The sequence below is a fragment of the Phodopus roborovskii genome, unplaced genomic scaffold, assembly GCF_943737965.1.
Source record: "Phodopus roborovskii unplaced genomic scaffold, PHOROB, whole genome shotgun sequence".
NCBI classification, from domain to species: Eukaryota; Metazoa; Chordata; class Mammalia; order Rodentia; family Cricetidae; genus Phodopus; species Phodopus roborovskii.
The window spans coordinates 32,575,220-32,593,838 of NW_026126517.1; the positions used below are offsets into that span (position 1 = coordinate 32,575,220).

The 18,619-nt window shown below is 37.3% G+C and overlaps 1 protein-coding gene across 1 annotated transcript in view; it reads right to left on the minus strand.

Moving 5' to 3' along the window:
- Scaper (S-phase cyclin A associated protein in the ER) overlaps positions 1-18,619 on the minus strand; it is a 308,455-nt gene that overhangs the window by 175,809 nt on the left and 114,027 nt on the right. The window contains exons 20-21 of the mRNA XM_051197515.1: positions 7,401-7,537; positions 1,464-1,529 (exon numbers count right to left, since the gene is read on the minus strand). Coding sequence (XP_051053472.1) covers positions 1,464-1,529; positions 7,401-7,537 — 203 coding nt within the window. The remainder of the gene's footprint in view (positions 1-1,463; positions 1,530-7,400; positions 7,538-18,619) is intronic.

The window sequence follows — 18,619 nt, forward strand, 5'->3', positions numbered from 1 at the left end:
TGAACCTCTTAGAAGAGAAAGTAGGAGGTACCCTTGAACAAATTGGTATAGGAGACTGCTTCCTGAACATAACTCCAGGGTCACAGACACTGAGAGAAACAATTAATAAATGGGATCTCTTCAAACTTAAAAAGTTGGATTTTGTCAAAGGTTTTTTTCCATCTTTTAATATGATAATTAACTATTGCCCATTATTATGTTTTTATATTATATTTATCATACCATTTGTTGAAACATCCTTAAATTATTGTAATGAATTCAACTTGATCATGATCTATGTCTTTTGTAATGCATTAATAATGTCTTTCTAAAAGTCTTCATAGAATGAGTCTGTATTGTCCCTTCTTTATTTTGTGGGACAACCTGAGAAGTAATGATGCTAGTTCATCTCTGAAGATCCTATAGCACTCAGCAGCCAGCCTCTATAGTCCTCAGTTTTTCTGTTTGGAACATTACATTACTACAATTTTAATCGTTTTGCTATGAGACTCCAGGACATTTGTGTTTTTACAAAGTATATCTGCTTAGTAATGAAGTGAATGTTGTTTTCTTGGTACCACTCACTCTTCTCTTTGGCCCTGCCAATGCCTTGACACTTCTGTCATCACATGTCCTCAAGATTTCTCTTTTCTCATTCTGCTCACTCAATTTTCTGGCTTCAATTCTCTCCCTCATATCTCTTTCTGAAATTTTATGTATTTAAAATATGCTTGTGACTGTTTACTATTGAAATATAAGTCCCTTTCCACTATCTCTCACAGTCCAAACAGTTTTCCAGATGTTTTCACCCTATTCTACAGGGTGACTAACATTAGCGATTGACACTCCACTGATCCATTATGTTCCTCCATCTAAATCACCAATACATTTCTGTCTTCCAAGGTATGCTATGCTCCCTATAAATCTCCAGGTATCAGATCATCAAAAGGAAAGAGTAGGTACAACAGAGGTACTTGGACCTACTACACAAAAGAGATGGACATGGAGACAAATCACAATTTCATCTTTACAAAGCACCAGCTTATGGGTTCTCCCCTCCCTCTACTGAGAACTAGACTTTCAATTTCCACTGAAAACTAGACTTCTTCCCATTTCAAGAATTTATTTTCTCCTGTTTAAGTTCACTCTTCTTTTTACAGTGTCTGAAAGTAGGAGTGCAGATAACTCATGTTAGACCTTCTTTTCTCATATGTACATCTAATGCTATTGATTTCCTTCCAGCCATTTTCACTGCATCCCACAGATTCTGATTGTACTATTTAAGCTCCAATCATTTCAAAAATTCTAATAAAATCATCCTCAAGCTTACATTTTAAGCCACTCCTAAATTCTTTTCGTTAGCAAGGCTAAGAACCCCAAAAGGAATAGCATTTCCCCAGCAACAGTATGAGAGGTCAGACATAGTTCTTGTAAAGGCAGAAACCAAAGAGAAACATAAATAAAATGTAGGATAAAATACTCACTTTGCTTTATAAGGTGAATCAGAGCCATAATTTTTGGTTTCCACTAAACTCTCGTATTCTTTAGCCCTAAAGAGAAAAACATTTTATCATTCATTATTAGTTATTTTACAGACAATTATATAATGATACAAAACTTTAGCCTAATCTTTCCTTTCCTGGTACAGTATCACGCTATTAAGTGACAGATTGTTTCATTTTTAAAATCCCTTCCTTAAATGACATCAATGCTATCCTGAGATCTGACTCAATAAGAACACTTCTGAGTTTATAGGTTTGATTAAGTAAAGAATCATGGTGACTAAATATGAAAGGCTATATGATTCCAACAAAACAGTTGAGGTGGCTAACTTTCTATGCACCACAAGAAATAACAGTCTAAATACAGGCAAATAATGTTCATTTAACTTCAAGGACAGGCGGTGCAAAGAAACTCCTCAAAACCTCAAAGACTTGTTCCATTGTTTATACTGATTACACACTACAGATTCATAGAAATCCATGCTGCCACTCCTTTGCTATTATCAATGTTCAAGCTAGTCTAGAGCAGGAGGTGAGAGCTATCATGAAGATAGATCTCATTAAAGCAATGGAGTAATGTTGAGTCAGATATTCTATGCCTGGTTTTCATTTTCTTTTCTTCCTGAACTGGTAGAATGTATACATGTGCTATATGGTCATGTTTGTTTTGCATACTGCTAGATTTCCTTCATTCTTATTTCTTAGTTTTCTGCAAATTCTATACTTTCTATTATGTTATTTGCAAGTTCCATAATGCTTCAGCCTGCTCACTCCTAATTCTGAACTTCTGCAATGAGGTGTATTTTGTTGTTGGTGTTGTTTTGTTTATCTTGGCTATTCCTTTTGTCAGCTCCAGATTTTGTCTTTACCTGTATTTCCATTTTATTCAGATATGACTAACTATCATATGTTTTTCAGGAATAGCTTTTATAGGTAGAATTCCCATTTGATTTTTTTTTGTATGCCCTGTACTTTGCTTTTGAAAACTAGATGTTTGAGATATTATGAAAATTCAGTAAGTCAGACTTACTATATGCATAAAGTTTATTGTCTTGTTATTATTATTTGTTTTGGTTGTACTTTTGTACAGTTTCTACCATGGATTGCCCTGGCTTAAGATCTTTTGAAGTCTTATTTGAACCTGAGCTTTTCCCTGGTAAATGTAGTCACTTTCTGATTATTTTCATATATATTACTGACATGTTTTTACATATTTACATATTCCATACATATTACTAACATATATATTTATTACTGATATATTTTGGTGGAGCAAGTCTTTAATGTCTAGCTCTCTGGAAGGAAAGTATATAGAGAAAGAAAAATGCTTATGGCCACTTGAAAATTCATGGTCATATATTTCAGGCAGAGTAGAAATGGCTTTCAACAATGGCAGACAATGTGCTACAGTTTACTGTATCCTTTTTTTCACCTGTCTGACTACTGAACATCAGTAATTAGAACAGAGGACTTTAGAGAGAAAGTTGTTTTTGCTCACCCTGGAATCATCAAATTATTTACTAACTACTAGAATGTATATGTGGTTGTCTATTATTGATTAAGAGTTGACCATGAGTAAGTGCTACTGTAGTGAGTTCAACCTGACAGAAATTAACCCACTTCATTCTCTAAAATCTTTCTCCTGGAAGTTGCCTGTGAAGTGCAAACATACAGTCTGTCTCCAAGCTTTTGCACACTTGCTTAGGAGGAACATAACTAATACAGTAGTGTGGAGCTGAGTCCTCTTCTGCCACATTCAAAGCTGCAGAGAGGTAATTTGGATATTTTTACTTTTTTTCTCCAAGGAAATCCTTAAGCCAGCTACAGTTGAGTGTTTTCCTTTTTCTCATATCAATCAGTGTGATAAAGCCCCAGCAGGTTAGGCCCTAATTACATGCAACTTCCTCACAGCAGAACTTGAAAACAGGCTGTGGCTCATTTTAAAGTGGTAGTACATTTCCTTCTTCCTGCTTGAAGCAGAAAGGTCTTTTTCTCTAATATTCACTGTGAGAAAACAGTCACACTGTAAAAGGTAAAACTCATAAAAAGTGTAAATGCCACCACAATGGGGTCCTGGATTTTCTACACGGATTCTTTGGTGATTCACATATTACATTTCCCACAGAAGTTTTTGTTCACAAATTTCTGCTCTCATTGTTGTATTTATCTATGCCTGTTTCTCTACCCAATTAGAGAATAGAGATCTGTCCTGATGTGTTAAGGATATAAAAGTTTCCGATTTGTTCAACTTTTGACTCAAAGGGATGCAATGATCACGTGCAAACCTCTTTGTGATAGAACAAAACCCAGATATTTTTAGTAGTTTTGTTCTAAAATTCAGCAAGTTGGGTGAAACAGATAATCCAACTTAAAAGCAAAAATTACAAAAAAACTTTACTGTATTGGTAAAAACTATATATGCACAACTAAGGTAAGAAAAATTCAGTCTTATGAAACAGTATAGGAAAAGACACACACACACACACACACACAATTTAGGTCTTAAAAATTCAACCCTATGCAAACACAAGAAATAAAGAGAACTCATTTATTGAGGTCAATACCATATTGATAGCAAAATCACACCAGGAAACTATATATTTGATCATAAATACAAAATAGTCCTCTTCAAAATGCAAGAAAATGGATCTGAACAATATATAGAAAAGAAATTATATTATACATAGTTTAGGCTAGAAATAAAAGGTTGGTTTAACATTGTAGAACATAGTACACTGAAAAATAGGTGAACTGTATAAAATGTGAATTATATCTCAAAACTGCTATAAACATTATGTGAATATACAATTATACACAAGCTTATACATAATACAAAGTACCACAGGGACATAATTTTAAAAGAATATACCCAAAGAAACAAAGAAAGCAGTAAAGTAAAAAGGGACCAAGATGGCAGGGGAGAGCGCCAGGTGGGGAATGTCGGATGCTATGAAAAGGGAAATGGGAAAAATGAAGAGGTTTTATAACTGGGAAATGGTAAAGGCATCACAGGGGGTATGAACATTGATTAATAATAACACCAAGGGAAGAGTCACAGGGAAATCATATTATATGCTTACCTAAGATTACATATAATACATATGTGCATGTACACATAGGGACATATAGTTTGAAGAAGTCACTCCACCTGGGTGATAATGCTCTATCCACGATCCTTGAAATATCAAACAAAATTCCTAGTATCACTCATGAGAAACATCTTCTACAATTGTTGGTCAGGAGAGTTCAAGACAATATAGATTATTGCCTTTGCCTTTGCTTGTCTCCAGAATTTAAGGTAAAGCCCTATTGCTGAAGAGACAACACATTTCAGACAGGGGACTTGAGGGGAACTGAGTTGGAACTGATCTAGAAGCCTCATCCCTAAGGCTTAGCTTTCATCTAACAGAAGTATTATGCAAACTGCCAAGAGAGAAGGGCAATCAGTAGTCCTATCCAACTATAAAGCCTATGAGACAACAATGATTGAACCTACAAATTATCTACAATGGTGTAATAGTGGAACTTATATGCTAGAGGTAACCAACACATGTCTAATTGGACTTAGGACCTACTCTACAGGATGAAATACATACCTGGTACTGTAAACCTAGCCTACTACATATGGCTAGAGAGACCCCCAATAGAAGAATCTTTTACACCCAGTTTCCTAGCCCAATGCAAGCTCTGTTTTCTAAATAACCCTTCTCATACAGATAAGTGTAGCTTTCACCCCTCAAAGCAGCATTTTTCAAGAGATGAAAACTATTACAGAGATATACACCTGTTCAAAATAATAGAACAATGATTGTGAGATGTCCCATCCCACTCATATGCTTGCATCAACCTAAGGCTCAGGAAAAATTCTATAAGAGGTAGCAGAAATTGTTTGAGAACCAGAGGCCCAAGACACCTCCTGCTGAAGGACTGTGTTACATAGACATGACAAACAAAATACTCCTATGAACTTTCAACAATACAATTACATGACAAAGACTAACATAATGACAATGATTGACATGCCAATGCAGATGGAACATTCTAGGTCCCACCCTTAGATGTAGAGGTACAAGTATTCAATGGCTGCTGAAATGGGGAGAATCAGTTGCCTCCAGGAATGAGCTCCCACATACAATGTCCAATCCCAAGTGGTCAGCCCTGAACATAGGCATATAAACACAAGGCTGAATGGATTCAGTAGGTTACAGACATTGTATGCATGTGTGCATGTGTGTGTGTGTGCGTGTGCGTGTGTGTGTGTGTATATGTGTTTATGTTAGTGTTCTTTTATTGTGAAAAGACACCACAACCAAAGCTACTTATAAAAGAAAGCATTTATTTTGGGGCTTGGGTTAGTTCATGATCACCATGATGGGAAGCATGGCAGCAGGCTGGGCCTGGAGCAGTAATGGAGAATTAACATCCAATCCACAAGTTGCAAAGGCAGAGGCAGAGGCATAAAGGCAGAGATAGACAAGACAGACAGACAGACAAAACACACATACACACACACACACACACACATGCCCACAGAGACACACCTTCTCCAACAATGTCCTATCTTCTACATGAGTTCATGAGGATCATTCTCATTTCAAACCATCACAATATATACAAAAATATACACATGTAACAATAATAATGAAAGAAATTATGAATTGGAGGGGGAAGCTTGGGAGGAGTTGGAAGGGAGGGGTACAAGTGATATAAACCAACACTTTACTAGACAGCTTTCTATAAAACTATGATAGTCAAGATAGCTGAAAGTTAGTCAAATATACAAATTCATGTATTTGTCAAATTATATGTAGCCAGAATGTATAAACATAACTGAAAAATAAAATGATAGTCTACTACTACTCTAAATGTGGAAAATATAAAACACATAATTCATAAAGATGAGAGGTTAAAAAACACACAAAAAGATGCCCAATGACAACAGTCACAACGAGCTGCTATTAGAATATCAGCAATACACAAATCCACTAGAATTAGACTACAAACTTACAACTACACAAGTTAATGCTCACAAAATTGCGGGGCAATCAGAACCTCCATGGATTGATGCTCCAAGAATAAATGGAAACAACTATTGTGGAGGAGTTTGACAATTATACTTCTAGTTATTTACCCAAGAGAAATGAAAACATTAGGTTTGGCCAAAGAGTAATTTGCCATGAACTTTATTAAATGTGTCCTAAACTAGAAACTCAAATTTCTATTAAGAGATAAAGCTAACGATCTCCATCGTTTGAGACATTCATGATAAAAGGTAAGGGTTGGAATGCTTTCTCTCAAATTCTACAGGTAGCAACTAAGAGAGAACTGTATTTGTGTCCTTAAACAGGACCCAATAGTCACTATGTGACACTTAAAGCTTGTGAAGTAATGTACTACATTACCAGCTGTCTGATCTCAGATGTCACTTTGGAGGCTGATGATAAACTATGGGTCTGATAACTCACTTTCCATTTTAAGATATTTCTTGAACTTTTTCCTCTTGCGACAGGCAACCAAATTAATTAAACCCTGTCACAGGCTTTGACACCACATCCAGCTGACTTCTATTTGTTGATTGCTATTGATTTTCTTTGATACTTCATTTAAAAATCAATAGTTGGAAAGAAAAATAGGCTTAGTTTACAAATATTTAAATGTACTATTGTATGCTGGAAGAAACACAAGTTTGGCATGGCCTTGGCATCTAATTATAAGAAGAGCCCTTTAGCAGGTGAAAGCCAGAGCTTCAGATCAATACTCAGTTTTCTTTCTCAATCAAAGAAAGTGGCTATAAATTAGGTTCATTGGTGTTATTCCCAAAGCTTTTTGAAGCAAACAAGTTTAAATGTTCTTTCTTTCATTAAATTAAATGGCCCATCCCTAAGAGCTTTGTTTTATATTTAAGGACATTTATGCTACCTGGAGTTCATCCGCGCCTTTATCTTTTTAGCTTTTTTCTTATTCTTTTGCCGTTCTTCTCCATCTTTCACAGGCTCTGGCGGAGCTGTACTTTCAATCACAATGTCAACAACATATTTCTTCAAAGACAAATGTTCCTGCAAAATAATAAAAATAAAAACGATGACAGTGATATTTTAAAATAATTCAGGATCACTACAGAGAAGTAAATGGGACGTATTATATAAAAGAAACTAAAAGTAATCCCTAGACAATATTGGCTTTCACAAGTGCTTTGAAAAGCACTGAAGAATCTGTTTCTCTTGAGATTTTAATGACTCATCAAACGTTTGGTAAGCATCAAAAGTATTCTATGTTAAGGATTCATGGACACACAGGTGCAATGGAGAAGTTAAAATAATACACACACACACACACACACACACACACACACACACACACACACACACACAAGCACCATACAAGTAACTATTCACCTAGCCATTTAATGTGCTATAGGAGCCTAAGGGAAAGACAAGACTGTTCACAGAGGGTAAAGAGGGAAGGCAAGCAGGTAGTACAGTGTTTGCTGGCCTTCAATGATGAATAGGGGCTGAGCAGGTCCTGGATTTGTATGTGTTCATCTGGACAAGAGTAGGGAAAGTGGAGGAAGAGGAAAGGCAGATCAACTCAGAGAACATGCCAGAGGCAAAGTGGAATATAGTACTGGAAACAGTTTTGGTCTGGCTGGAACACAGAATCTGATTTGTGTCCCATCTCATCTGACTGTAACTACTCTATTTCATGTAATCAACTCCTCTGCCTCTCTCTTCATTCATACCTACACAGCAAAGTTCCAACTCTCTATCTAGCTCTACACCTATTCTGTGTCTGTAGCTACAAAAGATTAATGTATCTCCAGGAGAAACCGTGCCACATACTTTAACTCTTTTATGACATTGTACTTCAAGTACAAATGCCAGGCAGCCAAGCACACATATATTATTAGCTTTTCCACACTCTCATTGTTTTTAGACCCACTTTTCAAATCTCAAATCCTTGTTATTCCTCTCCCTCCCTGCTGATCTTGCAAGCACAGTCCATGCTTCTTTAACTAAGAAAAGTAGCATTATTTAGAAGAGGAGTTGCATACACTCCCATGACCAATTTATCAACCATTCAGTGTGCCTATACCCTTTGTCTTTTTCTCACTATACTATACACACACTCATGATGTGGTTAGGATTAAGACTCTCATATGTACACTAAATATTATCCCTTCTCCCCCATTTACATCTCTATTCCTCTGATTCTTCACACTTTTCCTTTCTACTTAAGTCACTTAAATGCTTTCCATTTAAATCATTCAAAAGACCTTTTTCTTGTCCCCCAGGCTACAAATGTATGGCAGCAGAATATATTGGAAATATAGGCTCTCTGTCTTTACTTAACTCTGCTTTATCTTGAACTCATGAGTCTAGCAAAAGCTTCACCAACCCTAAGCAATGTGCAAACTGTCCTTGTTAGGAAAACAACATCAATGCCAACTCTCCATATGTCTCTTCCACTCTTTGCCCTATAGACCACTTCCTCCTCCCCAAGACTTTCATCACAAGGCTTCTTGACATTACATCATCCTCCTAATCCAAAATAACACATCCATAAACATGTAGGCTGAAACAACCCCACAACTAGTATCTCTGTTTCTAATTCAACTTGTACAAATTTTCCTGTGTATATGTTGTATGTGTATATGCATATGTGTGCACAGGTGGCACAGATGTGTATGTACAAGAACCAGAGGCTGGCTAGCAAGCAAGCCCCAGTGATCCTTCTAATTCTACACTAAATCCCCCAACCTACACCTTGCACTAGGGTTACAGACATGTGTGGCCATGCTCAGCTTTTCTGTGAGTGTCAGGATCTGAACTCAGATCCTCAGGCTTATGCAAGAGCTCTTCCTCATTGAGCCATCTGCCCAGCCTGACTAGGTCTTTTCTCTATATAAAAAAAGTACCAGCTATTTTTGAAAACATAAAGTATTAATAAATCTTAATATTACTCTTATCAAAACTTTGTCAAAGCTAGGTTGATAATTCAGTCAGTATAGTGCTTGCCAAACAAGTCTGAGATCTGAATTCAGTCCTCCAGAAACAACCTCAATAAAAACAAAAACAAACAAATAAAAAACATGGAGTGGTGAGAATCTTATATTCCCCTACTGGGGAAATGGAGGCAAAAAGATCCCTGCGATTCTCTGGTCAGCCAGCCTAGTCTACTCAGCAAGCTCCAAGTCAATTAGTGGCCTTTGTCAAAAGATAAGGTGGATGGCAACTGAGCAGCACAGCTGTTCACATACACGAACAGCTGCATTTACACCTGTGCACTTGTGCAATTTAGCTTCCACAGTAGCAGAGAGTACTGTAAGATGTCAAGTGAGGGATGAAGTCAACAGTCCTATCCAGCTGCAACACCTATGAACCATAACACTGAATAGCATGGTAGAGATAACCAAGTGCTATCTAATTGGAAATAAGATTCAACAGGAGAGAAATCATGTCTGGTGCTGGAAACCTAGCTAACCTATTCATGGTTCTCAGAAGAGAGCCTACTACTGCTACTTTATTAGGCCAGTATATTTCCTAACAAAATTATAAAACAAATTCTGACACTCAAAGTTAAGGATAACTCTCACCCCTCATCGAAGAAGCCTCTCTCTACAGTTTATAAAAAGCCAAGCCCAATGGATATATCTAAAACACAACTCTTGTACCTAAAACTCCAGGAACATCAAGGAAGAGGGGGAGAAAGAGTACAAAAGCCATGGGACCAGGTAATTTCTTATGAAATTGTCTCTCCTAGAAATGACACAGCAGCTTCACCTGATACCTCAACAATATGGGAGTCTAAATAAGGACTTCCATGTCAAGAGATATGATGATGTAGCAGGGACAAACCTCACAGAGTCCTACCCCTAAATAAAAGAACTAAGGACTGCTGAGAGAGGGAGAAGTAGCCTCTTTCATAGGTGACCACCCCTATTAGCACTTCTGATACAATGTGATCAGCCCTGACATCATACATACAAATGACAAAAAGGAACTCAGCAGATTGTATTTATATATTTGTGAATGTGTGTGTGTGTGTAACAATAATAAAGAAAAGGGAATCATCAATTTGAGAGGGAAACACTGTGAGAACATGAGAAGAGTTGGAGGGATGGAACATAGGAGGGAGGATGGGAGAAAACAAAATGATGCATACCTTTCCCCAGGTTGAGGAGGAGGAAAGGATTCACTTTGTATCCTTTTTGTAAAAATCAAATGCTTGTAAGACAAAAGTTAAAGTTAATCTAAAAGCCCCACCTCTTCAAGGACCAGGTAAATTCCTGGAATTCTGGGAGTTGTAGTTCTTGGAAAATGACAGCTGAGCTACATGGGAAAATACAGTGGCCATAAGGGTATGCCTACAAGATGTGTCCTACAACACTTGTCACTGGGCCACTCAGCTGGGAATTCCAGGGAGTGGTCCTGACCAACACCTATCCTGGTGAATATTTAATTAAAGCTTACTTCAAATTTGGCTCAAAATTGAGGAACTAGTTTTTCTCTGGTGAATCCCAGGATTAACACTGGGACACAGTCTACCTTAAACTTGTTATTGTGTCAGAAGAACATAACAATATAATGAGTCCTAATAGCATGCTGCTATACCATAGATGAGTCAGAGAAGCTTCTGCTTGCAATAGATGGGAATTAAGACAGAGGCCTACAACTGGAAAGCATGCAGAGAGACTCCGGAGTCTTAAATCAGATGTCTTCATCAAAGCCCTCCACTGAGGATCAGGGATCTGTGTGGAAGGTGTAGTGGGAAGACTATAAGAGCCAGAGGGAATGGGCGACTCTAAGGAAACACTGTTTTCCAGACACAACAGGACTGTTGTACATATGAATTTGCAGAGGCTTTGGAAGTACTGAAAGGCCTGTAGAAGACAGGCTATTTTCAATACTCTACATCCCTCCTCCTTATACTGCTCATACAGGCTACACTATATACGTCATTTCTATTCCTACAATACTGAAAAGAAATGCCCCAAATGACATCTTTAACTTCATAAAAGGCCCAATTATACTATTTTCAGGTGCATATAAATGTCATCCACATATCTATTAGAGATCCTTAAGGGTCCTCTACCCAATGAAAGACACTATACAAAAAAAAAAAAAAAAAAAAAAAAAAAAACCCTAACTGTAACTGTTGCAAGATATTTGATTATATTAAGTAAAGATATGTCACTCTAATTGGTTTAATAAAAAAGCTGAATGGCCAATAGCCAGGCAGAATTTTGGGGCCAGAGAAGATTGCTGGGAAGAATGGTGGAGACACCAGGAAAGACAAGGGGGCACAGAGGAAGCAGGAAAGCAGGATAGACAGTACATAGATGATGTAAATGAGCCTCGGAAGAATACACAGACTAATATAAAGAATGGGTTAATTTCAGTCATAAGAACTAGTTAGGAACAAGCTATCAGCCAAGCTTTTGTAATTAACAATAAGCCTCCATGTCATGATTAGGGAACTGGCTAGTGGGACAGATAAAGTCTAACTACACAGAACTACCAAGAACCTTACCATTTTAGCCAGGAATAGTGATGCACTCCTATAATAGCAGTACTTGGAAGGCTGAGGTAGGAGGGCTGTCATGAATTTGAAGCCACCTTGGGCTATACTGTAAGTATACTAGGGTAGAGTAAGACCCCGCAAAGGATCATATTTTTAAAATAGGTAATACATTTACATATGTATTGACATGTATAATGTATACACACTAACCAACTTTTTTAAATCTTAAAATTAAAAATAAGAATGTTTTTATTTGATTGACTAAAAATTTTACTCAATAAAGAACCAATACATGTTAATCATAAAATAATTAATAACATTAAAAGGAAAACATCCTATTACTCCTTATTACTCTTAACACCCCTAAATAACTATTATTTTAGAATATCTTCTAGTGATGTTCTCTCTCTCTCACTCTCTCTTTCTCTCTCTCTTTCTGTGTGTGTGTGTTTAACAAAATGGGATGTATCTTAACACTTTATGACCTATTTTTAATTATATATTAAAATATATACTCTTGCCACTGAATTTTCTACAACCTGTTAGTGAGTGCAGACATTATATTTCACAACTACATCTAATCTTGCTGATGTCTTATTGTTAATCATGTGGGCAGCTTAAAACTTGATATAAAAAGTAACAGCACAACAAATACTCTTGTAGTTATGTTAGTTTATTGTAAGAGCATGTTCACCTTTTCTTTCCATACCCCAGATCACCATTTGATTTTTTTTTTAAGCACTATTCCGACATGCTTTCCTCTCCTCCCCTTCTCTTTCTCCTAGCTCCCTCTCCACTCCCTGCCCCCCCCCACTCCCCAAATGCTCAGGAGATCTTGTTCCTTGCCCCTTATTCAGGGGAGGAATAGATGAGGAGAGAGAGCGGGAGAGAGAGAGAGAGAGAGAGAGAGAGAGAGAGAGAGAGAGAGAGAGAGAGAGCATAAAACACAAAAGAGGGAGTCATTATAGGTTTGAAGAGAAAACAGACTCTAGAGGAATGTCCAGAGGCCTACAAGACTGACCCCAACTACTAATTTGAGCAACAGTGGAAAGGCTACCATAAACGCCCTTTCCTGATAATGAGATTGATGACTAACTTATCCACCATCATAGAGCCATCATCTAGTAGCTGATGGAAACAGAAGCAGACACCCACAGCTAAACACTGAGCCAACCAGGAATCCAGATGCAGAGAGGGAGGACAAGACCAGGCTACAGAAACCCAGAGAGACAGCTGACCTGAACAAGGAGGAGCTAATGGGCCCCCAGACTGATAGCTGGGAAACCAGCATTGGACCAACTCAGACCCCCTGAACATGGGTCTCAGTTAGAAGGCCTGGGCAGTCTAAGGGACCTCAGACAGTGGAACCAGGATGTATCCCTGGTGCACAGAAGGACTTTGGGAGCACATTCCCCATGGAGGGATACTCCCTTAGATTAGAGGCAGGAGGGAGGGTCTAGTCCCTACTCCAAATGACTTGACAGATTTTGTTCACCCCTCCTGGAAGGCACCACCCTTCCTGTGGAGTGGGGGGGGTATGGGAGGGATGGGAGGAAGGGATGGAGGGAGGGAGAGGGAACTGGGATCAATATGTAAAATAAGAAAAAGTACTATTGGGTATGACACAGTATAATAAACAGTTGTTTTAAATCAAACTAGGAAGGATCTATATAGCAAATGAGTATTGGCAGGACTTATGAACTTGGAAGTGTGTAAAAGACTTCAACCTCCGAGGACCAGTTCAGGAAAATCACGGTCTATTTCTGAGGAAGCATTAGTCATTAAAACTCTTATCAAGTAGGTTTATGAGAAAATGCTGACAATAAGAACAGAATTTCAGATTATCTGAATCACCTCATAAAAATGGAGAAACTCAGAAAGAAAATGAAGCTGCCCAGTAAAGAGCTCAACAGGTGCCTGAGAATAGGATCTGGGAAGAAGGGTGACTACCTAGCTCACCTGCATGCAGGTGAATGAATGGTGCCTACATTATTATGGACAAAGACTAAATTCAGTGCAATCATAAACAAGGAAAAATAGTTAAGGTCAACCAGGGAATTACAACTATAATTATAGCACTGGGGAGGCTGAGGCTAGAGTAATGCCAAGAGGTTGCTTTTGCCTATATTAAATTGTGACTTTAGGGCCAGTTTGAGCTACAAAAGACCATGTCTTCAAAAATAAAAAGTCTTAGTGGATAAGACTAAGATATTACCTCTTAAAGTTTCAAGCTCGAAAGAAAAAAAAGGAAAACTGCCATTTAGAAAAGGAAACAAATAAAAACAAAAAATCAAGTATCTTCACAGAGAAGAAAAATAAATATTAGCCTTTTAGATAACAGCACTTTATGCCATGAAACAATGAATGTGTCTATTACCTTCAAAGATAAAAACAAAAACAAAAAACTGATAAAAGGTAAAACTAACGTCCAAGTAAAAAGGACACAAATGAGCCACTACCAATATTTTAAAAACCTCAAAAACTTATTCTCATAAGCACTTTCTAAGGAATCTATTAGAGAATATATCTCAAGGCATAGTGAGGAAGATCAGCCAGCAGAAGCAACCTGCCTGTGAGCACGATGACCTATATAATTGGCTACCCAGGACCCATATGGTGAGAGGAGAGAACAAACTCCCCCAAGGTACCCTCTGACCTCCATATGTGCATGCCCTAACACACACAAGCACAAGTAAATAAATGTAATTAAAAATTTAAAATAGGAAGCCATAAAAAAAGTAATCCCCACTGATAGGGTTTGGAGTATGGCTCTGTTAGTATGTTCTTAGCCATGAGCAAGACTCTAGGTTTCTATAGCCTAAAAATATGCAATAGACTTCAAAAGAGAGATTCAGCGGTCATAAATGAAACATCATTGAGTCAGCCATCATCTTGAATTTGTCACAGGAAGGCTGGTAATGAGGATACAGGGGCTTATCAAACTTTTCTGTTACTATTGTGTATGTTGTAAATTCACCACAATAATCAGTTTGGAAGACAGTCCCTGCACAAGCACAAGGAACATGTATACATGAATTTTGAAATTTGTGCTTTAACAAAAAAAAAAAAAAAAAAAAAAAAAAAAAGAAAGAAAGAAAGAAATGAAATCAGAATAATCTTATTTCTCAAATATCTAAGAGCTGAAATTAAAATCAATACAGTTTTTGCACAGTATTCATATACTAACAGCATATGCTACTGAGACTGAAATGTGTAAATATAGAAGAAAACCATCTACTGCATGAACATAAAAATAATGAGGTGCTTTACTAAAAGGAGTGATACATGTGCATCCAATCACCTTGCTTGACTGGCTCTCATGTATAATGGCAAAAGTTAACTGCCCACAGAACCTGAACACACTAAATAACTGTGCCGACAAAACTGCTTACAATAGCTACTTTGATAAGGTTCAAATGCCTTTCAATTAATCCCATGGTGGAGCACAGAAAGGAAACTTGTCTGAGCATCCACCACTAGCTGGTAGGCTGCAGCTGTGCTCTCCCTGGTCTAAGCTTAGAATCCAGTATACCTGAGTCATATTAGGGTCAAAGTGGACCCCCAAGATAGCAGTGCTAGTGACAATGTCCTAAACAGAAGGACTCTGATCAAGTAAACAGAAGGATTGTTATAGGGTAAACAGAAGCTTAAACTCAGCATTCCCCAGGAAGCTCATAAGGCCTTTTCTGTTCCTAGTGGTCAACTACCTCCTGCAAGGGCATCTAGTCCCTGATTAGCATAAACAGTCTACAACAGAGCAAAGCCCCTATGCTAAATCTTAGGCTGTTCTGGCCTGCACCTCCCTTAATTCTGCCACTACCTGTCCCATTAAAACTGACAAGGGTGCCCTCTTCCTCCCACGCCTCAACAACCCCCCCCCAATGGACAGCATGGCAGTTTGATTTCCCACATTACTTTTTCTTCCTATCCACGGAGTGCTCACCCCAACACCCTGGTTCACAATCAGTGCTTGAGCACCTGTATGCCTGAAGACAGCACCCTGCACTCCATCTTCAGTAGCAGCCCATTCCATGAGATTAGGGTTTTAAGTATGGTTTTCTCCCTACTTACTGGTTATTCTCATTATGATGTAAGCTCTGTACTGAATCCTAGAACAGAATTTTGATTCTGATCCTTTTTAAAAATCACCCTCCAACACCACTTGTCCACACCCCACTGTTCTATGCCTAAAATCAGGTAAATCATGCGGGGTGCGGTGGTGCACACCTTCAATACTAGAATTAAGGACAAAGACAGAGGTGAATTTCTGCATAGCAAGTTCCAGGCCAGCCAGGGCTACACAGTAAGACCTTGTTTCCAAAAATGAATAAACAAACAAACAAATAAATAATGAAATTAGAAAACAGCAGTCTTACTTCTTCTATAGTCATCTAAAGCTCCAATCAGTAAAAAATGACAACAAACAGTGAAGATGCTATTTAGATGCTGGCATCACTGTCTCTGTTCCACAGACTTACATTGTTAACAGTCCACCTTGCTAAACAGGTTCTACAGCCCTGTTTCATAAATGCTCAGTTTCTAAAAGTTACTTTAAATGACTTTACTTTGATGGAATTAGCATAAGAAAATGAAGGTACAAACAACTCCACTTCAGTACATACATAAGAACACAGAAGTAGGCAATTACACAATCTCGGCATATATGTTAGGGAAATGTTAATCATTGAATTACATTTTTAAAAACATTTCTAAAATTTTCATTATACAATCTTAAATTGTCAGGGTTCAAATCTATGTAACATGTTGCATATGTTTAATTAAGATTATGTATTAGTATATAAATGATGAATACAAGTAAATCAAAATGTTAACAGTAGACATTACTGTTTTTCTACTTTGATTATTTTCTATTAATGCATATCAGTATATGCTTAATGATTAAAATTAATTAAAGAAATTCAAAGGAAAGGAAGCTCTTCAAAAAAATTTAATTTACATAAGGTTACAGTTACTGCAGGATGATTTACTCCAGGGAAGAATAAGCATTACTGAGTAAAAAAACACTCACCTTTTATAGCTACTTGGAATCCTAATTACTGTGGCATGGGCAAGAGTAAGATACAGTCACAAATGTGAAGCAATGAACTCCAGATCTCATCCTAAAGCAGCTCTGGACTGCCTTCTTTCTTAACAGAATTTTTTAAATGCAAATTTTAGCATTATGGAAGTTCAGTCCTCAGATATTTCATATTGTTGACTCTGAGTAAACACTAACAAGAGTCATTCCTTTCTACTCCTGTCTCTGATGAGCAGAAACAAGCTAAGTACAGAGCTTCCCATCAAATCTGCAACTCAGCACAGGGATGTTTCCTGCACCCACCCACTTAACTCCTAAACTGAAGAGAGACCTGGAAAGATGGCTCAGCAGTTAAGAGCACTGGCTGCTTCTCCAGAGGACCTGAGTTCAATTCCCAGTACCCACATGGTGGCTTACAACCATCTATACTGAAATCTTGTGTGTGGGCATACATTTGGCATAACACTATACATAATAAATAAATCTTAAAGAAAAAAGAAAACTGAAGAGATCAAATGGTAAATCTGAAATTCCCTTCCTAATATTTTAAATGTCAATGTAATAAGTACAAAAGCTAAATAATAACAACTAATCCTATACACACAGATTAAGTCTAGTTTTTAAGTCACCACTTAAGTCTTACTAAATATGACTATAACATAAAGTACAAATGATGTTTATAGACACTAATACCTACACAGACATCTTGTCAAAAATTTTCTTATTAATCTTTTAATTACTGCATATGAGACTAAAGCCTCTCTAGCACAATTTACTGTATGAAATAAAATAACTGATCCTAAAGTTTGATTTTGATATTTTGTCAGACTCCTCCTAATGGCTCCATGTTCCTTATTTCACAAAAAACAGACACAAAAAATGAGCTATACAGACAAAAGTCATGATCTGTGGAAAATAACGCTCTAAAATGGAATAAATAAAAAAATATAAATGACAAAATACAAAACTTTGAACTACTAATAGTATGGCTATTCAAGTAAACACATTTCATGAAATACAGCACATCAAAGAAATTATCCATTTCACATCCTTAACACCTTAAAATATCAAACTAAATTTTTAAGAATATTAATTATTGTAAATCCTTTAAAATGATTTAAATGTCTGGTTTGGGGGGAAAAAAATCACCTTTTCTTAGCTGGGCATAGAGGCACACACCTTTAATCCCAGCACTAGGGAGGCAGAAGCAGGTAGGTCTTTGTGAGTACAAGGCCAGCCTAGTCTACATAATGAGTTCCAGGACAGCCAGAGCTATATATTGAGACCTTGTCTGCAGGGGGTAAAAATTGCTATAATAATGTATTTTTATTTTTGAAAACCTAAGGCCGTCTTCTAAAAATGAAATAAATCTAATGTCATACTTCAAGTAAGTTCTCTAGATCCAAGGCTCATGGTCAAGATGAGGGTGGTGCTGGATTATAATCTGCACAGTGTAATATGAATAACAAAAACCCAGAGAGAGATATTAGATCAGAAAAGAGAGATCAGAAAAGCAAAGCAGTCAACCACTAGCTCTTACCGCTACCTCAGACCAAAACAGGTGATCCTGTTTGTACAA